The sequence below is a fragment of the Podarcis gaigeae genome, assembly GCF_964106915.1.
Source record: "Podarcis gaigeae genome assembly, chromosome: 4".
NCBI lineage: Eukaryota > Metazoa > Chordata > Lepidosauria > Squamata > Lacertidae > Podarcis > Podarcis gaigeae.
In genome coordinates this window covers 54,418,209-54,442,729 of record NC_139677.1, presented here as the reverse complement: position 1 = coordinate 54,442,729, position 24,521 = coordinate 54,418,209, and the positions used below count along the sequence as shown (strand labels likewise).

At 42.1% G+C, this 24,521-nt stretch overlaps 2 protein-coding genes across 4 annotated transcripts; one reads left to right on the top strand and one right to left on the bottom strand.

Moving 5' to 3' along the window:
- Nucleotides 1–6,247: 6,247 nt before the first annotated feature.
- SETD4 (SET domain containing 4) lies at nt 6,248–20,992 on the bottom strand. 3 transcript variants are annotated; one of them, XM_083735098.1, is made up of 11 exons: nt 19,835–20,992; nt 17,938–18,046; nt 17,197–17,292; nt 16,646–16,683; nt 15,416–15,504; nt 12,940–13,372; nt 11,622–11,796; nt 9,462–9,543; nt 8,649–8,729; nt 8,384–8,507; nt 6,248–7,726 (listed from the first exon to the last, which is right to left on the bottom strand). In XM_083735098.1, exons 2-11 carry the CDS (start codon nt 18,008–18,010, stop codon nt 7,592–7,594), a joined length of 1,326 nt encoding a protein of 441 aa, XP_083591224.1. In that variant the 5' UTR covers nt 18,011–18,046; nt 19,835–20,992; the 3' UTR covers nt 6,248–7,591. The 3 variants fall into 3 exon arrangements, with proteins under 3 accessions (XP_083591224.1, XP_083591222.1, XP_083591223.1); XM_083735096.1 differs by lacking the exon at nt 19,835–20,992 and adding an exon at nt 19,450–19,572; XM_083735097.1 differs by lacking the exon at nt 19,835–20,992 and adding an exon at nt 19,269–19,394.
- LOC310842880 (carbonyl reductase [NADPH] 1-like) lies at nt 19,649–23,727 on the top strand. Its single transcript, XM_083735112.1, has 4 exons — nt 19,649–19,791; nt 21,146–21,436; nt 22,176–22,283; nt 22,459–23,727. Exons 2-4 carry the CDS (start codon nt 21,151–21,153, stop codon nt 22,893–22,895), a joined length of 831 nt encoding a protein of 276 aa, XP_083591238.1. The 5' UTR covers nt 19,649–19,791; nt 21,146–21,150; the 3' UTR covers nt 22,896–23,727.
- The last annotated feature ends 794 nt before the right edge of the window (nt 23,728–24,521 follow it).

Below are 24,521 nucleotides of genomic sequence, written 5' to 3'. Positions count from 1 at the left end.
CACAGAGATAATATAATTACTGAAGGGACCTTGTTGGACTCCCTCTAATCCAATGTTCTTCAATCTTGAATCCCCAGATGTAGTTAGACTACAACTCCCAGGACGTACCATTTCCTGCATGTGGCTGAATTTCTCATTGGCACCATCTCTCCCTAATATACTTTTTCTCTGATCCATTTACTGTTGCAGACTCTTGGGAAGAATTACCATGCCTTCTCTCTTTTTACAATATATAATTATTTCCTTAAATAAAACAATGGGGAGTGGAACCATTGGAATGAATGGCCTAACTTAGTAACAGTTATTAATTTCAATGTCTACTCTGAGTAAAACAGAGTTGAATACCAGCCCAAGGGGTGACTGTCCTAGAATGAAGCTCATAGGCCTACTGTGTATATTAGGGGGAACTCAGTGAAAAATTCATTTCAGATTCAATTTTTCAAAGATTATGAGGAACATTGGGCCCGATTCAGTGAAGCCTCATCATGCACCTGGTCAGAATGGGGGTGGGAAAAGAGAAACCAACCCCATGCAAGCCTGACTTGTGAAAACTGTAGTATTTGTTAATCCATCTTTTGTCATTACTGTAGACAAGCACACCGACAAGAGGTGATGAAGTATTTTTCAATTTTCATGGCTGCATTAAGAGGAAAGGTGATTAATTGCACAGAGGTCTTGGTGTGAGAGTCATTACTCAAAAAGGAAACACCCAGGAAGAAATCTATGACTGCATGAAAAAAGGGAGGGCGTCAACATGCAAGAGGTGCAGTCATCGGGCAAAATATTATATCTTTCCAAACTAGCCAAAACCACAATAAGGGGTTGATTTAAAAAAATAAAACCTTTTGAAAAGAATTCAGAAAGTAACTGTATGTACATTGTGGTTACTTCCCAGACAATACTGTACATTACTAAAGAAAAGCTACTTCCTGAGGTTTAAGAAGGAGAACTCTTCAAGTTACGGAATGCAGACATACATCATGTCTGTAGAGATTGAGGCGGGGGGAGATCAAATGTAATATTTTCTTTCAACACAGACAACTGCTTTGAGATTTTCCACCCAGACAGCCTTGAAAACTGCCTGCAGCCTTTGCCAATTACTACTGACAAATACCACTTGGTCCTGAGTGATGTTTTAAGTGAAATAAAACAGTGAGGAAAACTGAACATGATGAAAGGGCTCCTTCTCTTTTCTCCCCCCCCCCCTTTCCTAAGAGGCGACTACAAGTTATATATTCACAAGGAAAGGTATATCCTTCCTATCCGTGACAAATTCCATATGAAGTCAAGAGCCGAGGCAAACTTTGTTTGACAGTAAGAGGAAAGGAAGACTGAACTCATTTTCTTGACTTCTAAAACATATATTCTTTTAATTTTAAACAAAGGAAGAGAAGCTAATACAGTACCCCTGTTCAACATCATTCTTCACAATATCAGTGCTCTGATGGGGTAAACTGATTCCTTACTGTGTGTGCGTGTGTATAGGATACTTGCAGGATCTTTGCAATACAGACTCTCGATACTTTTAGCATTATAAAATGCTTTGGACACAACAAACCAGCAGCCATTTTAAGAGGCATAATCATCACGGGCAACTAAAATAAAGATACAGATATAGAAGTACAGCTCCCTTAAAGTGTACATGAACCTTTGTTTGACACCAGGAATGAGATGTCCTGTGCTTTATTCAAAACTTAAAACAAGCAGGAATTAGGGTTTCTTTGCCAAACTAAACAGCCACTATGCCTATCAACACTTGCTACTGCACCCATATCCTCAAATATACATCACTACTCATTTCTTTCTACTATTCCACTTTAGAATAGACTGTTCTAAACAAGAATAATACTTTATTCTATTCTCCCTCACACAAAAAACACACCCCTTGGCCTGCTGCTTGCAGCTTTCATTACCAGGAAGGGGAATCAGATGACATCTGTCATTAACCCCAGTTTAGCTGATCCTTGGGCATGTAAAATACAAACCTCTGCTGGTCAATATAGCACAACCAATTGCTCCTAAATAGCAGCATAAGAAAACAAAACACATCCTGAACCTTGGGAAGATTCTGTGGACTAAACATGTTAGCAAACAGGCATGGGTGTGCAAAACCACACACCACACATCCCTTGTATGAGGCACTTGTGGAAATCCACAGCAATATGTTCTTGTGAAGGTCAGTATTATAACTAACTGGGTATACAAGATCAATGGGTTATTGGTTTTCAAAGGTTATCAGCATGTTCTCAATGGGAAGATTAGTGATGGGAGACATGCTTCCCGGAGATAACTTACTTGCTGCTTCCAACCTGAAGGCAACAGTGGAGTTTTGTGTGAATGCTATATAGCAACATCTTGAGTGAACTCACTTCTCTCAGCAGTCACATACAAAAATAACTTCCTCAATAAGTCAATGTGTAAAAGGTTTCCAGGTTGGTAAAGTATTTGAAAATTACTGATTACAGGTTGGAAGCAGCAAATTTACTTGTTTGTAAATAAAAGTCTTTATATACAGGTATCATCAAATATCTGCAATCAGCATGTAAAGTATTCAAGGGAAGCAGAGCTGAGGGGCTGTGTCTGCTCAACTGCCCAGGTTGATGGACAGTTGGATATGCCAGGATCTCTGTGAGATATGGGACACATGGATTGACCCTGGACTGGAGACTTGACATGCTGACTTGCCGCCAGGTAGGCCAGGGGCTTGGGACAAGTGTGTATCAAGCAACAAAATTTAGGACTTAGATTTTTAAGAGCTGGAAGGCTCTTCTATCAAAACTTAACCCAGTGTATTTGGGTAACTGGAAATGTTGTCCAGTGAACAGGCACTTAAACTTTCTCACTCTTCCAAAACCTCAAAGAGCTATTACGGTTGCATGCTGCAATTCCCTGCCAAGACCATTAATGGTCAATTTAACTGGACTCCACTGGAAGGAAGTGCAGGCCCCTGTGGTGAAAGCTATCAGGAATCACTATCATGTTGTGCTTTATTGCAAATATTAAATAATGCCGTTAGGAAGGATTTGAACCTCCCACTTTTAAAGCAGATGCCTGGTAGACTGAGGGCATTATGGCAGAATTCATTTGAAGGGGGAGGATAAGTAGATAACCAGAAGGGCAGACTTTTAAAGGTTGGTCATAAAGTTGAGAGCTCAGATCATCTCACAGTGAGCTTCAGATATATGTAACATTTTGTATGTCTTGTCTGGGTTAAGCTTCATGTGATGTTTAACATTCCATGTTGTCTGGGGTCTGTTACTCCACTTATTTTACAATGAGCCCATATAAATAAATCCAATCTGACCTGACCAACCCCTAGTGCTGTCTACTTTGGGGGGACTTAATATGCTGTACGCTTATTAAAATGGGCAAACAATTCTCTTTGAAGAGGTTTCAGAAATACACTTTTGCCTTACTTTTTCTGGAATGGCAAAAGTCAGTGAAGAACTTCACTAGTGAAAGAACAAATATATTTTCAAGCATTGTTCTTTTAAAAATAATAATAATAAACTTTCAGTAAAGGGTAGCTTCCACTGCAGTATACATGTGCCCTCTAGTGCACTGCTATGTAAACAGCAGTGGTTTCTCAAAAATTATCTTGCCAACGCCTTCTGCATTTGTCTTGAGTTTAGCACATTGCTTCCGTTGCAAGCAAGGCATGTCTAAAGTACATTACTCCCCCCCACCCACCCAATGCTGGAAACTGCAGTGTGTTAAAGGTGCTGAAAATTGTAGCTCTGTGATGGGTGAACAGAATTTTGGAGTGTTTGGTGTGCATGTGACCTAGATGAAGGTCGACATGTCTTGCAATTACACCTTTTAAAAAGGTTTGTTTCTTATGGCTTGTGAGGAAGATGACACCATGATTTAAGCATATTAAAAATATTACTGACATAGTAGCTAACAAACAAAACCAAGCTATTAGTAATAGTTTCTTCTGCACATTCAATGGGCAAGATGCTTATTCACTTTTGCAGTGCTTTTGCAACATAAGATGCTATGCATAATCTTCAGCAGCAGCGCTGAGGCTGGGACAGCAATTTGCTGAAAACCGGGGTCACTGTGGCTGAACTTTAGAATCATAGAATGGTAGAGTCGGAAGGCTCTACTCCAACCGCTTGCAATGTAGGAATCTTTTGCCCAACATGGGGCTCGAACCCATGACCTTGAGATTTAAGAGTCCCACTGTCGTGCTGACTCTGTGTATATATACAAGCAAAAAATATAAAACACCTCAAGGTATTTGATTTACATTTTTCACCATATACTGGAATCAGTAACAAGCTTCATCCAAAGGCCTTTAGTCAGTATCCCCAACCTACTAGGCCAGATCCAGAACAGACCCACCCTCAAGCGGTCTGAGCAGAGCCGTCCTTAGCCAGGGGTGCAGGGCACCTGGGCGCCAAATTCTGGGGGACACCAGGCGCCCGCCACTGAAGCCGCCTAAGCTCTTAACTATCTACCTGTTATGAAATAATAAATAATTTTGATCAAGCTAGAAAAACAAAATACATATATACCTAGGTATTACTGAAATGTATACCTACTGTTTCACTAAAGGACTTTTGACTTTGTGTGGTCATTTACCAAAGAGGCACCATGCCAGTGGCGGTGCTTGTCATTCACAACAGTGGCGCTTGTCAGACTTGGGGGCGCTGGGCAGATCTTTGCACCCCGGTGGTGCATATGGTAAAGACTGCCCTGGGAGTGAGGAGGCCATTTTTCACAGGTAGGCGGTCACTCAGCTGTTGTCATATGTCTCAAAGGAAATGCACTCCAAGTGCTCTGCCGATTCCTCCATTCTAGCCCTTTAAATTAACCTTGTTCTACAAACAAAAACAACGCTTGTGTGAGGGGATATACCACTCTCAGCTCAATCCCAGCAGGAGTTGTATTTGGGGCCAAATTTGGAAGGTGCAGACTGCAAGTTCTGCTTACAGAGGGACAAGTGGATGCACAGTGTAAGATTCCCAACTGTTCCTCTGCAGCCACAGCTGTACCTGCCCCACATACGGCATCAGGTGAGAAGCAAGTGAGCAGGGTTGGGGGGGGGACCCTGACAAGCCTAATTAGTCCCGCTGGCAAGAAACAACATCATTAAAAGGCCCCAGACCCTGGGCCATTGGCAAGGGACAGGTTTCTTTGCCCTACAAAGGAAGATTCATTCTACATTCTGGTCAGAGACAGACTTGCATTGACCCAATGTCAGCTGAGCAGATAGCAGAGCACTGTCTCCTGCTGTATTCGACTTTTGCCTGGAATCATTCAGCCTCTGTTCTGATCCTGTCTTGTTTCTTCAGCCACACAGTCTAAGGAGAGTCGAGACAAACAAACTTCACAGCTTAATTGTTTCGGCTGACTTTTGCATTCATCTCTCCGCACCACCAACATCACCCACCCATTCCACCTACAGCATGCCTTTCAGAATTCCAATATGGCCAGCACCCTTAAGCAACAAATAAGGACAAGGATTAAATTCATGCTGTGACAATAAAATTCAGCCCACAACGTACATTTAAACTGCTTTTATGCTTATCAAACTATCTTTAAGGTTCTCCTGGCTGCACATTTCAACCATAAAATGCTAGGAATTTGTGTGTGCTATTAGCACAAAAGCAAAAATAGCCCCAGGTGGATGTGAAGCACAGCCTAGGTTTACAGTCCCTGTAACAAGTCCAGCCTGCGTTTAGTTTGCAATTAAAGCAAGCTAGGCATGTTTCACTTTGCAGCAGGGCCAACCTTTTCTTCCATTCTCCCCGTTTATCGTCTCCATCTACACTCATAGATGCACCATGCTGCAAATTGCTTCATATAATTCATGCTGTAAAAAAAAAGTCCCTTTCTTCTAACGTGGCTTCATATTTCTAAGGAATATTTCACTTCTAAGAACAGTGAATCCTTAAAGACATCACTTACTGATCTTTTCCCCTTAGTGAGTGTCATCTTTTGACATTTCATTCATAATGTACTTAAAAGCTTTAATTAACAGAGTTTGAAAGTTGATACTATCTTATCTTTTCCTGAATAGACAGGTCTAAAAGCACTAACGCAAGATGAATGATTCCCACATTTTATAGCTGAAGCTGGGAAACTAAAAACCATTCTAATGATAGCTGTAAAATGATATCAAGGGAGCTTCTGAGATCACCACCCTCCCCCTTTCTTCATGACTAGTAATAACCAGCAGGGGGAATAAAACACGGTGCCTTCCATTGTAGCAGGTATGTACTCAGGGTAGAAGGTATATACTCTTTCCTGTAACTTTATTATAGCTAACACAATTGTTTCGCTGTTAAATTTAAATAATGCGCTAAAGTGAAATGTAACAGCGTCGCACGACACGTCAGTCCTCTTGGCATTTAAAAAATATGTAGTTGCGAAAAAAATGCTAAGTACCAGAAAAATACTTAGCTATGCAATGTGCTAGCTGCTTCATGATCTCTTCCAGGATAAATAATGCCAAAAAGAGTAAAATCTGTCTTTGCTTGGGGGGGGGGGGGTTGTTAAGCCTTATAAACAGATGGAGAAAAGTCAGGTTACTAAGCAGCTCTGATGAATTCCTCAGACACAGTCAACACACAGACTGCGTAAAAGGAAAATTGCCATATTGTTAATGATGCCTTGCTCTCAAAACTAACAATTTAACCTTGTTCATGGGGATCCTAACACAAATTCTGAAATTCACCCTCCCACACGAATTTCAGGAGTTTTGCTCATCTTCCAAGTCCCTTCTTGCTGTCTTGCTTCTGATGGAGGTTTGGCTGGTGGGGATAAAAAGGCCTCTTTTTATCATGGTCTCCCCACAGGCAGGTGCAGCTGACCCCCACCCCATTGCCCACTTTTAAAACTGTCTTGTTCCTCCCCACCCCCACTACCATTAATTGTAACTCTTAGGATTAACTCTTATGGGTTTGTATTTCCCACACACACACCTCTCTTCTATTTTATTAAGTTCCCTTCAGTGGCTTTAAAATTATTTTACTGTGGTACTGTTCTACTCAAATTGTTGCAAGTCGCCTTGTGTCTGCTTTGCAAAGAAAGTGGGGGATACTAAGTTTTATAATTTAAGTAAATAAATAAGCAAGCTGGTGGCTTTTGCCAATAAATAAATAATTTATTATTTATACCCAGTCCATCTGGCTGAGTTGCCCCAGTCACTCCGGGCAGCTTCCAACACATATAAAAACATAATAAAACATCAAACTTTAAAAAACCTCTGCCTTCAGATGTCTTCTAAGAGTTGCAGTGTTATTTATCTCCTTGACATCTGATGGGAGGGCGTTCCACAGAGCAGGCGCCACTACCGAGAAGGCCCTCTGCCTGGTTCCCTGTAACCTCACTTCTCAAAGGGAGGGAACCGCCAGAAGGCCCTCGGAGCTGGATCTCTACATCCAGGCTGAACAATGTGGGTGGAGATGCTCCTTCAGGTATACAGGGTCAAGGCTGTTTAGGGTTTTAATGGTCAGCACCAATACTTTGAATTGTGCTCAGAAACATACTGGGAGCCAGTACAGATCCTTTAGGACTCGTGTTATATGGCCCACTGCACACCAGGTATTCTATTCTGTGATACAACTCTGTTCCAAGGAGGTCAGATTGTGGTAGAATGTAAATGCTGAAGAATCTCCGCTGACATTTGCAAAATCTTTAGGTCTTCTTTACGCAATGCCTCAACCAAAGTTAGCTGGCTTGCAAGATGCTGGCGATCACATTTTAACAGAGAAATCTGAAAAGTGAAAAGGTAAAAAGATCATTAATAAAATCCTATTGGACAGAGAGGGGCAGTTTAAGGTTCTCCACCTATGTGTGATGGAGTGCAGAGAACCAATATTCATGGCTCCTGCACAATTATGCAGTTATCCATTGAAAACTATAATAGCCAAGTTACAGATCATAGATTTAGAATAACATTCTTGATGGAAATCCATTAGCTAGAGGTATGGTGGGCTCTCCCTTGCTGGAAGTGTACAAGCAGATGGATTTCTTGCATCAATGAGGAGGAAGGTCTACATTGCCAAGAAGAAGGCCCCATGCAACTTCATTATTATTATCTGCATTTCCTTATCACTTACTACAAAAATGTCTCAAAGTGCTTAGGATTATAGAAGCACACATAGTGCTAAATTATATATCCATACATACACACACACACACATATATGAATTTAATTAAAATAATTCTATGATACTGTTTTCTATACAAATTTAGCCATCTTCATTTCTGAGTGTTTAGCTGGTATGACAGAAATCAGTGTGCGGGATTTTTAGTCTTTTGGGGATCCTATTGCTCTTAAATGCAAGTAGGAAAAGGGTTTTTTTCCCCCCCATGTGAGTTTCACCTCCAGCCCTTGTGTTACAGCAGGCTAATTCATTCAAATAGATACCTTCTGAAGGGCATGCTGGGTCTCCTCTGTCAATGACATACATATTTTTGTTGCGAGATCCAAACTCTTCTTTTCATTCCTCTTTGAAATTACATCGCCAAGCAACACTTTCTTCCAGGAAGTACTACAGTCAATAAATGTAAACACATTTTAGGAATTTTGCTTCAGATCCAGCCATCAGATAGCTAAACAAAGTCCAACAATCGCATTCAAGAAATGCAACTTTTGCATTAGCGGCCATTTTCAGCAAACATTTGCTACTTACAATTGGTCTGCTTCGAGACATAGCAGCTTGAGAGCCGTAAGAAGTCTCCAAGATGGCCCGTCCCAGTCAAACGTCAGATTACTAGAGACGAAAAATAACAAATCATTTTAAAAAGAATCTACATATTTTATAATAGCAGCCTCGTACCCAGCACCACTTGGGAATTCTAAGCAACTATAAAAACTTAGTGCAGTTTTGAAAAGTTCAGTCCAGCCTCTTGATTCAAAATAGCAGCATCCAATTGTACCCTAACTTGGAGGAAAACCTGTTCCTTGTCTTCATGCAAAGTATGATTATGGTATGTCCAGAGTGAACAGACAACTTTCCAAAATATGTAGTACATACTACATACGTACAGTGGTACCTCGAGTTAAGTACTTAATTCATTCTGGAAGTCCGTACTTAACCTGAAACTGTACTTAACCTGAAGCACCACTTTAGGTAATGGGGCCTCCTGCTGCCGCCGCGCCGCCGGAGCACGATTTCTGTTCTCATCCTGAAGCAAAGTTCTTAACCTGAAGCACTATTTCTGGGTTAGCTGAGTCTGTAAGCTGAAGCGTATGCAACCTGAAGTGTATGTAACCCAAGGTACCACTGTACTGTATATAACACACACATTTATTAATATTAGTACAATTTATAAAAGGATTTTTTTACTTGATTATATTTTATCCAATTTTTGTCTAAGGTTTAAGCATGGGAGGCACCCACTGATCAAAACATCCTAACCTATCTTCTTTGTCGACCTGAAGTTATAAACTAAAATCACAGGAGGGAGGCTATTGCGTCCCCAGATGCATATGTGTACTTAACTCTAAAAGGTTGTTTTCTTGTAAAATTGAAAGTTTCGTATGCCTCTGCTTATCTTCTGGAAGGATATATTTGAGTAAGGTTTCTGAAGAGAAAAAAAATGTTTAAAGCAAACAAGTTACAAGAGTTACGGTAACAAAGAAGCCTTTTGTGTGTTTCTAGCACGTTTAACTATTAGCATTTCTGCTGAAAATATTTTAGGAAACAAAGCCAAGAACACATTCGCTCTCACTTGTGGCTGGGTGCTCACATAATTTTAGCATGACTGACTGACTTCACTGGCGGAGGGGGAATCTAGAAACACACACGTGCTGTGGTTGCTCGACTAGAGGAGGAAAAGCAGGTTTTCCTTTCCCCAAGAATGGTCATGTCCACACCATACATTTAAAGCACTCTTACAAGTCACTTTAACCATTAGGACATTCCTACAAAGAATCCTTGGAGCTGTAGTTTGTTAAAGTGTATTTCTGTGGCAAGCAAACTACAGTTCCCAGGATTATTCTGAGAAATCCATGGCTATTATAAAGAGCCATTTAATGTATGGTGTGGATGTGATCAGTGGGAGGGAGAAGGAAATTGTGTGTGTGTGTATGATTGTTTAAAATGAATGTATTTTGATGGAATAGAATATGATCATTTTGTGGAGGGTTTGGCAGGTGTACTTTAAGTTGCCTTGTCTCGGAGACTAAAAGCCTTCCCAACACAAACATACATACATATATATATATATCCGCGCGCGCACACACACACACGCACACACACATATATATATATATATATGAACGACATGCCTGAGATACCATTCCATCAGAAAAACTTCAAAGAGATTTGCATAAAGAAATGTTAAAGAAAATACTGATAAAATCAAACTTTAAACACAAGTAGACATAAATAAAATTTATCAGCTGAAGATACAATCTACACTTTAAAAACAAACATGCACAATAAAATTAAGTGTCTGAGTAGGCTCACCTCCCCCCACCAAAAAAAACCCTATATAAAACAAGTGGCTCCAGCCTAGATGTGGAGAGTTGGAAATGAAAAAACCAAACCAAAATGCAAAACCCTAGAAAAGAAAAACCAAGGAAAAAGGAAAACCGAAAACAAGCTGGCTATTTAAAAGCACAATAAAAAGGTGGGGAATCTGCCTGCAGGTTAGATTTTCCCTGCCAGCCCTAACCAGAGTATGTGGGGGTTGTTATTATTTAATTGATTTACAATCCAAGTTGAAGCAACAACATCAGCTGCAAAATATAATAGCTGACCGCAAAGAGCACACTGAACACAAATACCAAAGAATTAAACAGAGTGTAAAAACCAGCAGCTAAAACTTAAAGGACAAACAGATGACGAGTGGTAGAAAGCTGAGTTTTCTCAACCAATTCCATAGCTAAGCCAAGATTACCATTAGCACTAACAGCAGTGTGCTAGGATAATGTGTGTACCAGGATAATGTCAGCTCTCAACAGCAAAGGATGATGGCATCCCCTTCAGCGATCAAAATTCACCTGGCACATTTTGCACCTGGCTATTGGCCACTTGCGACCAAGTGAAGATGCCTGGGCACCAGGATGATGCCTGACATCTCCACCATCTGGAGGTGCATGCCTGGGGATCCTTGGATCTGTTTTCACACACTAGCAACTCATCCTGTGTAATTCTGTTATATTTCATTGGCACTATCAGAATGAATTTCAGGAACAAAAAAGTTGTACTGAAAAATATGGCTTTTGAGCAATCTGGCCCCAAAATGGCAACTTGGCATTCCATTTTGGCGACTAACCCTGGTTTAAGGAGCCATTTGGCACCTAACTTTTATGTACGAGTTTCTAACTCTGTCCCCCATCATTCCCAGAGTTATGAGCCAGCAGGCTTTGGAGAGATGTGATACTGCCACTAATAGTTATAAGTAAAGGATGACCTCACTGTGGTCTTATTATTTTACTACACAATGCATTGCCCTGGTTGCTTTTCAAAGGCAGCCCTGCCCAAGACTTGCAAGATGAACTGAAGTCAGGCAGCTACAGTGCAGAGCTAGCTGAAAGTGGTAGCTGGAACCCTTAAAAAATGGTAGTGGAATTATAAGCTCCGCCCACTGAGTGGCAGGTTGGCCCCAGTAAAACTGCATCACCCATCAATGTCAAGATCAAATCTCAAATTTACCTGTCCCAACATGAACACTGCTGTGTGGATTAGAGTTCGCAACAAAACCGTATTCGAGAAGCAGGCGCTGATTATCATGTGGGCCATAACAAATAAATACTTCTTTGTATTTTTGACAGCCTGAAAGTGTTCTTATTTCATAACACTTTGTCTTCTCATTAAATGCAGCTTTCACCTTGGAGGAGGAGGAGGAGGGAGAGAACAAGGCAGTTTTATCTGAAAAGAAAGTTCATGAGAACAGACCAAGCCTAAAATGTTTCAAGCTATTTGTGAACAACTCTTCTTCCCAACACCAAGGACAACAGAAAATAGGGGTGTGTGGTAACGGCAAATTTAAATGCCAGTGCTGGAGGAAATGTTGAATGTTTGGTGTCCATCTCTTGATTGTGTGCCGCAAACGGCGCCTTCACATCTTAACTCATGTGGAGCGTCGCTGTGTGGTGCAAGGGAATTAGGACCTCAGCTCCTGGCCCATGCATTGAACACGGAGGTCTACAAAAAGGCAGCTATGTGTGAACTCCTGCATAGGAACTCCATACGATCACAACCACCACCACCCCAATACACACACCATTTTGAGGATAAGCAGCTGTTCATGCAAAGGTGTATTTTTGCCAACGCTAACACACAACATGTGTGTCCAAGGAGAATTCAAGGAGTTGGTAAGTTGTCTGCCCTGGTTGTGCATTCCCTGAAGGAGCAGGTGCAGAGTTTGGGGTGCTCCTAGATCCAGCTGGATGCACAGGCATCCTCAATGGCTAGGAGTGCCTTTCTTACTAACTTCTATCGGCAAGACAGCTGCAGCCGTTACTGGGTCAGGTTACCTCGACCACAGTTGTCCATGCATTTGTAACCTCATGGTCAGTTTGTGCTCCATGTGCCCTTGAAGTTGGTCTGGGGGCTGCAGCTGGTGCAGAACACAACTTCTATCACCCCTGAGCAATGGTCAAGGGGGCCTGTGGCAGATTGGAATTGTAGCTTGAAACAAGTGGAGAGCACCAGGTTGGGGAAGGTTGATCTACTTCATAGTCAAAGCAGAACATTAAACACAATGAGCCTTCCGACAATTAAAGTACTATAGTCAGCAGAACGACAGGTGGCCCCTTTTGCCTTTTACCTGGGTTCTGGCAAAACACACGGATTAATTTGGGAAAGTATTAAAAGTGGATTTTTTTTGTGCGGAACACAGGGAGGAGTAATGCAAGAAGGGTACCTTGAAAGAAGGCATGGTTGGCTGGAACCGTTCGCACTGCACAGTTCAGTTCCTATGCCAATTTCCCACCCTCATATTCTAGAAACCTGGCTTCAATTAGCTTACCTGGGCAGCTGGATTGTGATTTAGCAGATCCAAGTAAGGAGCCAAGGCGTATGTATTTGACTCCCTAGAAAAACAGTCCCCCTGAGAATGTTTCATATACACTGTCCTGGTATTAACAGTGCACCAAGCCCAACGAAAGGCACTATAGCTAAAGACAGATGCTACGTCTTCAGAAAACAGAGGCTGTAAGGAGAAGAAAAACGGCTGGGACAAAACAAACAGCTCCTGGACCCGTCTTCTTTGCTCAAGGGCTTTTCTTCTTAAGGGCTCAGGGAAAAGGTTCACTGTTTCTTGCTCCAAATAAACAGGGCAGGTATATATTTCAGGTAGGAGATCCAGGTATGGCTTCCACAGAGATTCCTCCTTGCAAGCACACTTTTCTGCTATTAAAAATGTACACAGTGCTGCCAAAGGAGAAATGGGGGGTCTCCATCTAAAGGTAGAAGAAAACATGAGAAGCACAAACACTCCTTACTACATTCCTATAGCTTTAAGTGACACAGAAAGCTGCTCACGTAGCTTATGTCACCATCGCCCATTAAATGCTATGGACGCAGCACAGAGTAGGGGCAGCCAAAATGGCACCTTCCGGATGTTGCAGACTTTGTGACTCTCAAATACCCCAGCCAGGATGGCCTCAAAGATCAGGGATAATGGGAGATGTAGTCCACAGCATCTAGAGGGCACTACATTGACTACTCCCGCTCCAGAGTAAGCAGATTAACCAGAGGATCCAGTTTGTCCGTGTGTGATGGATGGGCCTTGGGGTCATCCTCACGGACACCCAGAAGCCAGTTGTGGCTGGGCAGAGTGTCAACCACTCAGGAGGCGGTGGAGAGTTGAAAGACGGAAAGTTTAACTGTCAGGTCTTAAATAGGGCTTAGGGTGTGGTAGATTTTAGAAAGGGTTTGGCTGGGAATCAGCTGGGCTTGCTGTAAAAATACTCAGATGCTTTATGCTGTATAAATATTTCATATTTCATTTATTCAAGGAAAATATTATGTAAGCAGCTGAAGAGGAGAGGACAGAGGGTGAAGAAAGAGCTGGGGAGGGGGGGCTTTTCACATCCTCTGGAGCCCCTAGGAAACTCAGCAAACCTGCTGTACAGTCATACCTCGTGTTAGGTTTGCTTCACATTGCAGCTTTTCAGGTTAAAAATGCAGCAAACACGCAAGTGTTTACTTCCGGGTTCGTCGCGTAGAAGAGATCTGCGTGCTTTGCAGGGTTTTACGGGTTTTTCAGGGTGCGAACGGCACCCCGAAACAGATCGCGTTCATCAGTAGCGGTACCACTGTACCTGGAGTTGGGTGTGGAGAGTGCAACTGAATGGGACATGGCTGTGGGCAGCCTGAGGAAGTACCATCCACCTTGGGCCTGCCCATAAAAAGCAAGCCTAGAGCGAGAGACGAGGGTGATGTCTCTGGCTTCCAGGAACTCTTCTCATTGTGAGACTTTTGTGGGTGAGCCAAGAATTGGTTTGAACCATGTGTGAGAACCCGCAGCCTGAGAGGGAGGAAATGCCAGAAGGAAAATGAACCGATATTCTTGATTTTTATCTATTAGCAACTTTGTTTTCAAATAACATTTTTCTATCCAACTGTATTTTTGTAATGTTTTGTTTAAGTCGTCTGTTGTTGCTTCAGTTTTTTGTACACCACAGAGATATTTTCATAATGTCCTGCAAATATTTTGCAAGAGCATAAATAAAGAGATAGAAACCAAATAAACCCCTATTGGAGTCAATGATTTTTAATGACTTCAGTCTTGTTCATCTGCTTGCAGCTTAGGTTTCAATTCTATAACCACTACCTGAGTGCAAGTCCTACTGAAATCAATGGGGTTTGTTTCTAAGTAGACTATAAGGGCAAGGACATTTGCAGCACATCCCTGCCCATGGCTACTCAGAAGTATGTCCCACTGCGTCCAATAGAGCTTACACTCCAAAGTAAGCGTGTGTGAGGCTGCAACCAGTTTTTATTAAGTAAAATACTTTTCTTCTGCTTCTATTAGTTTTTATTCTTTTGAAAGTTTAGCATATATGCTGATCAATAATTCTAGAGAAAAAGAAGCAGGGAAAGGTTAATTTTATTTTTAATTTCCATTACCTTTCCCTTGCTTGTTTTTCCTTATTAGTTATCATTATAAAATAGTTTTGTGCAATACAATCCTATGCATGTTTCTTCAAAAGTCTTATTTACTGGCTAGAGTATATTCCCATGTTGAGTGCATTTAGGGTTGTGGCCTAAATATTTGAATTTCCTGTGGACATACTTTATTTCACTGTTCTTTTCTTATATGTGTCTTCAAATATATAGCATCAAATAACTTCCCTATCTGCATGGCTATGCTGAAAGCGATGGAAATGATTCTGATAAGAAAAAGTACAGAGTGAGGAATGCTAAGAGCAGATTCAAGGGAGAGCTGGGAATTCTTGATAGACAGAATTCAAAATTGTATTAAGGGATTGTAAACTTACTTTATTATGTATTCTCCAAGGTTGCTGCTAAGGACAGTATCAGTGGTGAGCAAGCATTTTTCAGGCAATGAAATAATCAGCTCTTCTGCCTATGATTTTTTAAAAAGAAAGAAATCAGAATGAACATACTCCCAAATACAATTCGCAGTAAGAAATGTCAAAGTGCACACATAATTAGCACTACTGGGTCAAGAAAAAATATTGCACTGATGAATCCAAGAAAAAAATAGTATGGCCTGTCTGCACCTTAACAAAGAGCATTAACTTCAAAGAGGCTCCCCCCCCCCAAGACTGAAAGTTATCACTTGAAACAAGACAAGCACTTTAGATACAGACTATATTACTCAATGGAGTGTTGAAAGATTAGTAGCATTGGCGACAAAGAAATATATTTCTGTTCTGATTAATAGTTGAGTAAAAACCAGATGAACTATACAGTTTTTAATTGGTTGTCAGCAACCAACGCCAGTAACCAATTTTAATTGGTTGTTTAGAAGTTATATTTAGCCATGAATGTATGACTTGAAGGTCGAAACTTCTATTCTGATTTTTATTGTGGTCAACCCATTACAAGATTACCTCAGTTTTGTTAATTTCACATACTGAGTATTTCTAGCAAATTCACTACTAGGAGTTGACCACCTCCTATGGCAATTATTTCAGAGGAAGTGGTAAATACCAGCTTTTACCACCTGGGGGAGCAAAATCATTCACAATAACTTGTTCCACAACAAAAATGATGTTAAGAAACTGGTCGTACACCAATCTACAAAGCTCAGAAATAATTATTTTTAAATGGTTGTTCTGTTTATGCCCCACTTCAGAATTTGATTCTGTGAATCCAGTATAGTCTAGGGCAAAGGCAGCTTTAAGACAGTTGGTCTATACTGTGGTACCTCAAGTTAAGTACTTAATTTGTTCCGGAGGTCTGTTCTTAACCTGAAACTGTTCTTAACCTGAAGCACCACTTTAGCTAATGGGGCCTCCTGCTGCTGCCGCGCCGCCGGAGCACGATTTCTGTTCTCATCCTGAAGCAAAGTTCTTAACCTGAGGTACTATTTCTGGATTAGCGGAGTCTGTAACCTGAAGCGTGTGTAACCTGAAGCGTATGTAACCCGAGGTACCACTGTATTATACACAAGGATACCATGGGGGCGGGTAGAGGGAGGGATCTCATATTTTCAACCTGGCCCAGAAGTTGTGCACCAGCCTCTTCTTTGTAATACAAACCTGAAGAGCTTTTGTGGTCATCAATCCTCTTCCTGTCTCTAGAAGACAAAGGAGAGAAAGCTGCAATGAAATTGGCTCCTGGGCTCTCCACAAACCTGCAAATGGTTGTTAACTGGTGGTCCAAGAAAAGAAACAAGGTCAGGGGCAAGAATTTAGAAGTGGTTTGTATCTTCACTACCTATCTAGGTTCCCCAGAGATATGCAGTATTCGTTATTTCATTATTTGACTTGTGAAGCAACTCAAAGAAATTTGACATTACAAGAAAAGCATGTATAAAACAATTTCATACATATGCATACTGTATATCTAAATAGACTGCTCAGGCCTCAAGGAAACAAGGCAGACGGAGGGGGAAGAACACAGAAGAGTTTTAGAAAGCATAAAAACTCATGAAATGTTTAATCAGAATTATAAATAGGGCATGGAAGCTCCTGCCTTCAAACTTTTGCCCCGGAGGCATCCCAGCTCTCCCCGGATCACCTGTAGCTTCAAACACAAACAGAACACTCAAATACAGCTGCAGTTTGTCAGAAAAGTATTATATCAGTACCTGAAAATTGTGCTGGCCGTAATGTATTATCTTCATAGCCTCTTTCTTTCAGCCATTTCTTTAGCAGCACATATTCGTGTTTGTGGCTAAGATTTACTGAAATCATTACACAGAAATTATCGTGCTATGGCATTTTTTCATTAATGACGATTCACCAAAAGATGTTTTTCACAGCAACGTAACATGCAAATCACAACACTGGGAAAAAATGGATGCCATGAAAGTACTTTGGCTTAGCAGAATAAACAGAATAACTTGGGAGTACAGGAGCAGGACTGCGCCCCTCCCTGATAAAACTATTGAATCAATGTTACCCTATATACAGGAAAAAATAGGGGATAGGAATTCCATCTTCCTACCTGCACTATATGTGCATTGGGGTTCACTAATTACTTAGGCTGCAGTCCTTAGCACACCAGACATTCAGAGCACCTCCGACTGAACACAGTGAGGCTCGCTGTTAAAAAAAAAATGTACAGGAGCGTGTTGTTACACTGTGTTGGCTCAATGGCTTTTATGAACATTAACCCCAGTTGCAATACTGAATTACCGTATTTTTCGCCCCATAGGACGCACCGGCCCATAGGACGCACCAAGTTTTTTGGGGGGGAAATAAAGGGGGGGAAATTTATTTTTCCCCCAGGCGCTTGTGGGGCCGGCAGCGGGAAGAAGCGCTCTTCTCCCCCCCCCCCCGCCCGCCTGCAGACCAGCCTTGAAACAAACAAACAAAAAACACATTACCACCACATAAAGACAAACTTCTTGATTGTTTTCTTCGCCTCTTTCGACATGTTCGACCTTTACTCTTCTTCATGTTAATCAAAGGCCTTCAGATTCTGTACATCAAACTCTGCATGGAAACAAAATGCATTTCTTACCGTAGTTTTTTTCAGTTGCTATAGATACAAAAATGTTTTGCCCCATGATAATGTTGGGAAGAAACTTTCATGGCCAACACACTCATAGATGGCTTAACACGAAAAATATCAAATGTGCAATGAAACAGGGAACAAAAATCTCATCCTCTTGCATCCACTGAACTAACTCATTTTGGAACAGACAAATAATAGCCGACTAGTTTGCTGGTTGCCTATCTTCATATTGCCAAAACAGAGTGATGAGGGAGGCATTGGTAGGCTTTGGTGAACCCACAAGGTTTGAAGAAATACAAAAACAAAAAAAAAAAAACAAAAAAAACAACCCACAACTATTGTGGGAGGGAGAGGTTCTAAGGGGGTGGGTGGGGAGGGAAAACAGAAAATACCCAATAAACACAGACTGTGTAAAGCAGGCATGGCCAAACTTGGCCTTCCAGATGTTTTGGGACTACAGCTCCCATCATCCCTGACCACTGGTCCTGTTTGCTAGGGATGATGAAAGCTGTAGTCCCAAAACATCTGGAGGGCCAAGTTTGACCGCACCTGGTGTAAAGCATGCACTGAGATCTATCATAGTGGGCTTAGAAGTTCCATACTTGTTCTCTAAAGTTGTTCTCTAAAAATCTGCCCCAAGTTAAGATATACTGCAGAGTAGCTGATCACATATTTGGTGACAGCTGCACTGCATGTGGGTTTATTGTCGGCAAAAATATTAAGCGTTTCCAACCATAATTGTATTTCCAAAACTAATTTCTGAACATATAAAATGAGACTATTCATCAGGACAGCTAGCTCTTGCCACCAAATACCAGCTGCTGGGGGACAAAAGGAGGGCAGGGTTTTGGCCTTCAACCCCTACTTGTAGGATTGAAAGGGGGCAAACTGACAGGCCACTGTAGAAAGGAGAACTAGAGACAGCCTTTGTCTGAGGACGCTTATGTTGCTAACCATAATTGGTGGGGGCAATGGGGGGGGTTACAAAGAAGCAGAAGCAAATCCTCATTTACTATTCCCTCATTTTACTACTACACACGAAGACCAATCCTATATATTATATAACGGTGCTTTTTTCTATTAAAAAAAAGTTTAGGGGTACTCTCATTTTGACTCAGGAGAATCACCATTTTATAGTTCAAATCGGGGAAAATAAATACAATACATGGACAAAAGTACATAGATTCACAAAATGTTTACCCCTGCGTGTTCCCAGGGGAAAAAGCACTGCACGCAACAGAGCTCCCGCCTATGTAAAAACAGCACATGGCCAAGGCTGCAACACAGAGCGACGCAGCCACCCGGACGTCTGCAGAGGGATCTGCTGCCTCCCTAAGGAACAAGCCGCGCGGCATCTCCGCGCCCCGGCAACTCCACTCACCGAGCTCCCCGCAGCCCCACGCGCCCCTTAGCGGTCGCCGCGCTTCTCCCTTCGGCTGCCACCGCCCCCAAACCCTCGCGGGCTCCTTTCCCAGGCTGCAAGGGGCCGGAAGAGGCGGGCCTTCCACGGCCGCCTGTCGGCCAATCCCCTGGCGGTTCGAGAGAAAGCGTCGAAGGAGCGCAGCTTCCCATTGGGCGGAGAAGAAAAAGGCGCACGCTTTCCTCCTTCACCCCAGCAGTTGAGTCGTCGATTCTGGGGGATCCTCGCTTAGAACAGGCGCAGCTCTTTAAGGCGATATAGTTGGAAGTCGAGCAGCTTTGCAGCAGCCTGGTTTCCGCAAAGGTCTTTCGCGCTAATCCTACATTATAACTCTTGTTTTGCTAACCTGTAGCCGCGCAGCGACACTAAGGAATTTATTTGGACCGCAGTTGTCGCTGGGTGGTGTTGGCACGTCTGGATCCTAATGCATTCAGCGTGTGCGCGTGGCTACTGGGAAGGCTGCAGCCGGACGATTGTGCTCTGCTCTAGGGAGCATTTTGCAGAACTGCCCTTGTTCATTTTTCTGAGCTGCTCTAGGGTGCAGCGTCACGGTAGGGAGTGGCTTGTAGCTGTACAGTAACGCGAGAAGTTCCCTTGGGGAAGTCCAGCCAGATGGGCGGGGTATAAATAATAGTTATTTTTATTATTGACCCTGAACCTTCTTTCTTTGTAGTCAGCTCTCTGTTCTATCTTTCGAGTTACGCCGCTGAGAGATGTGCTTTTGACCAGAATGGGTACAAAGTGATAACAGTAGAAAGCATGTTGCCAGCTTCGTACTTTCGGCTTCCCCTCCTGCATTGCACGACTGCATTTGTAACTGAAAGGTCTTTTTCTTCCCCCTTCGTTTGGCCTCCCTGTTCACGCTTAGGTTACCCCGTTGCAAGGTTATGGCGCTCTAAAGCGGTGCTTCTCAAACTTTTGGGGGCCACTGTTATCTTGGTTGTATAAACACATCCTCAATGCGCACTGCCCTACCCTGTGAAAAGCATTTTTTCAGAAGAGCGGTTTGCACGACCCACTAAGGAAGATACTGTAACACAGTAAAACTCAAACCAGTAAAAATAAATAGCATATTAATTGAAAAGCTAATCCAAACTAGTTTAATTAATTCAACAAAGTGGATGAAGATGCATTGATGCCAGTATGATAGTCATTTACACCTCCAGTGCCACCCCTGCCACCCACTTGCATCTTTGCACCCCCCCCATAGGTACAGCCCACTTTGGAAACCACTAAATTGAATTGTAGATGGGTTTAATGTTGACTCATTCAGTGCCATGGCTAAACTCTGCTTTGGCTCATAACTGGTGCCATGGCTTACAATGCAAACAAGCAGCCCAATGCAGTTTTCTTGAAGCACAGTCCTGTGCCTGTCTACTCAGAAGCAAGGCCCATTCAGTTCAGTAAGACTTACATCTAGGTAGGTGTTATAAGATTGCAACTTGGGACTCTGCATAGGTTCCAAAGTGGTGTACGTTTATTTTTTAGCTTTTCAAGCAGCTTACAGAACCAAAATCACAAAAAATTAAAATAAAAGCCATTCAATGCTATTGTTGCAAAAGGTTTGATCGAATCTTTTCAGCAGTGAATAAATTAACCATCTCATTCTTTTTGATATTAATGTTCCTTTTGAGTTACTTTGAAATTTGCTTGGCAGGGAGAATGTCTAGTACTCCAGTAGCTGTGGTGACTGGCTCCAACAAAGGCATTGGGCTGGCCATTGTGCGGGCTCTATGCAAGAAGTTCACTGGGGATGTTTACCTGACAGCTCGGGACATCCAACGGGGCAAGGAGGCAGTGGCCAAGCTTCAGGAAGAAGGGCTGAAGCCACAGTTCCACCAGCTGGACATCACTGATCTGCAGAGTATTCAAACCCTCCGTGATTTCTTGAAGGAGAAGTATGGAGGATTAAATGTGCTGGTCAACAATGCAGGGATTGCTTTCAAAGGTAAAATACATTTATAGTCTTTGGCTTCAATCATGCAGTCTGGCTGCAGGTTAACTCTGCTTCAGGCTCCAGCCTTTGTCATTTTCTCTCTTGGTGAGTGGATGTGTGTCACTTTCTGGTGCTTTCTCACTTTAATTGCCTGGTTACCTGCACTATGAACAGGTTGTTAGGAAGAATTGTCCAGGGTAATAGGCAGAGCATTTCTAATTGCCAGCCGCAGAGTGTGGTGGAGCAGCATAGCCATACCCGCAGTGCTTCTGCTCATGCAGGCTGGGATAGAAGTTGAGGGGAGCAGGGGAAAAGTCTAAACTGGCATAGCAATCAGGTCCAGTGCCATATAGTGATGGGAGAGGCACCAGATCCTGGTCCGACTCAGCCCCATCACTAGTGAGGCTTTTTGTGGGACATCAGCTGTGGGAATCCTGTCAGTGGTACTTCCAGTGGGTTGATTGGAAAGCTCTGTGCTGGAAGAGGGAGGTTGGTGCCGTATCAAGGGCAGAGGCTGGCTTTTGGGTGGACCCCTTTTAATACTTTAATTGTAATGGTGTGCCATATCATCTGGACATAATATTTTTTCTTATAAACTATTTATTTGTTTTATTGATGTTTAATCTCACCCTTTAAAAAGAAACTTCTCATGAATATTCAAAATAACTCCAAACTAATGAAGAAACAAAAGCAGGATTTTACAAAGTTTATATTTTCATAATGTCCATTCTGATTTTTGTTTGGCAAAAAGTTGCAGATACAACTCCATTTGCTATACAAGCGGAAGTCACACTGCGAACAAACTTTTTTGCAACGAGGGATATTTGCAGAGAATTGCTACCACTGATGAAACCTAATGGTAAGTGCTCCACACTGACTTTAGGGGAAAATACATTAAGATTTAGACTGTAACCCTATGCACACTTACCTGGGATCAAGGCCTATTGAACTCAACATGAGGTGGGGTGGAGGGGTGAAGGCAACAAGCTTAACTAAGGCTAGTTTCTTCTCCTTAACATTTTCCCTTTTAATAGGCAGAGTGGTGAATGTATCTAGCATGTGCGGGGCTTCAGCATTGTCCCAATGCAGCCAAGACTTGCAGCAGAAGTTTCGGAGTGACACAATCACTGAAGAGGAACTAGTGAAACTCATGGAAAAATTTGTAGAAGACACCAAGAAAGGAGTGCATGAGAAGGAGGGTTGGCCAAGTACAGCTTATGGCGTGTCCAAAACCGGATTAACGGTTTTGTCCAGAATTCAGGCAAGGCAGCTGAATGAGACGAGGAAAGGTGATGGTATACTCCTGAATGCCTGTTGCCCTGGGTGGGTCAGGACTGACATGGCAGGTCCCAGAGCCCCAAAATCTCCTGATGAGGGAGCTGAGACTCCAGTGTATTTGGCCCTTTTGCCCCCGGGAGCCGATGGGCCCCACGGGCAGTATGTTAGTGAAAAGAAAGTGCAGAAGTGGTAGTTGTTCAGCGTACATGCATTTGCATTGTTACTTCTAGCTTGATTACTAGCAGTAATAATGCAAATGCCGACATGGGCTCTTCCGCTGGGATCTGCTGTAACAGTCGTGGCAGGCTCCCATGCAAAGGAAGAAAGTGTTTCATAAATGCATCATATTGTCTGTTAAGCGCCTGTGCAAATAACTATTTTGGTTTGGTGTGTGCATGTGGCAGTTTGTGAGCATCTTTTTGCTACATTTGCTCTTCCCCGGATTTGGGAAGCTGTCTTAGCTTAATATGTATTTTCCAGCTATTTTGAATTATTTTTGTTTCACAGTGTGTGAAAACCATTTGCTTTTTGAATTTTAAAATGTGTATACATGATTTTCTCTCTTGTGCAAGGCTGTTTTATTTAATACAGAAATCAAGCCATTACAGCCTTTATTGCAAATATGAATGCATGAAATCAGTAAAATGAACATGATGGCTTAGCAAATTTAATTTGGGCTGCTGTTGTGGGGAGGGTGCACGTGGGCTGTATAAAGAGAACCAATTTGCACTCTTAAACCCCTAGAAATAATTCGCTCCACTGTTAGCATGGTGGAACATATCCTCCAAGATCAGGAAAACACGAAGAATCGTTATTATACATTATATAATTGTTAGAAAATAAAAGTTGAATATTTTCTCTGTTAAAGGATCTCTTAACACCCGTACAAATTAAACTGGAACTAATATTCATGGATCTTTGTTTTTGATTAATAAAAATGTCTTCTAAACAATATACATGCATGCAATTTTCATATGTTTGATGATAAAGCACATATTTAAAAATAAAAGGCTTGACCATGTTTACCTCTGGTTTTGTTGTTATATTTTAAGGGGTCTGCATAAAGCAGAAGGGGAGAGATGCACTTATCCTGTATTGTTTTGTTTTTAAAAATTGTACAAGTGATGAGAAAAATTGTGTTTTCTACATATAAATGATCTTATGAAAGCCATATTATACAGAGCCATCTCAATGACAATGGAAACACTACCTGTGGGAATAAATTCACCAACAGTGCTGTACCACCTTCTCCTGCTCAGTACCAATAGACTTCAATGATTTTTAAAAACCAATAATACTTAGGCATTATTTTTGGAATAATCAATTAATTTTAATTTTGAATCTTGAGAAGTTGACCTATCATCATACACAGTATGATAGGAATCATTTCTCCAAGTACTTGCCAAAACAGTGCCATCCACACACAAGAAATAAGTAGCAGTTAGCTTGGGAAAAACTTAAGATTTGCAAAAGTGGGCTGGGGTGGTGGGGCTCAGTGGAGAAAATAGCCCAATGGGAACTTAAGTGAACATAATGGTGACTGTTGGAATGGAGGTGGGGACTAGAATCCTGAAGTGGAATAGTCCATATGGCAACATTTAGCTGCAGATCCCACTTCCCAAGCAATGAAATGCAGGAGCATGTTTTGTTCGTTTTGGTAAGCCTCCTTTTCTGGACTAATTTGGCAGCCCCACCTGCCCTTCTTTCTTACACACAGCCAGGGGCTGACTGGGCCTGTGACTGGCTTTGACCCTACTACTGGGCTCCATGATCACTGCAGATGGTGACAGCAGTCCCGAAATTAAAAGACGCCTGCTTC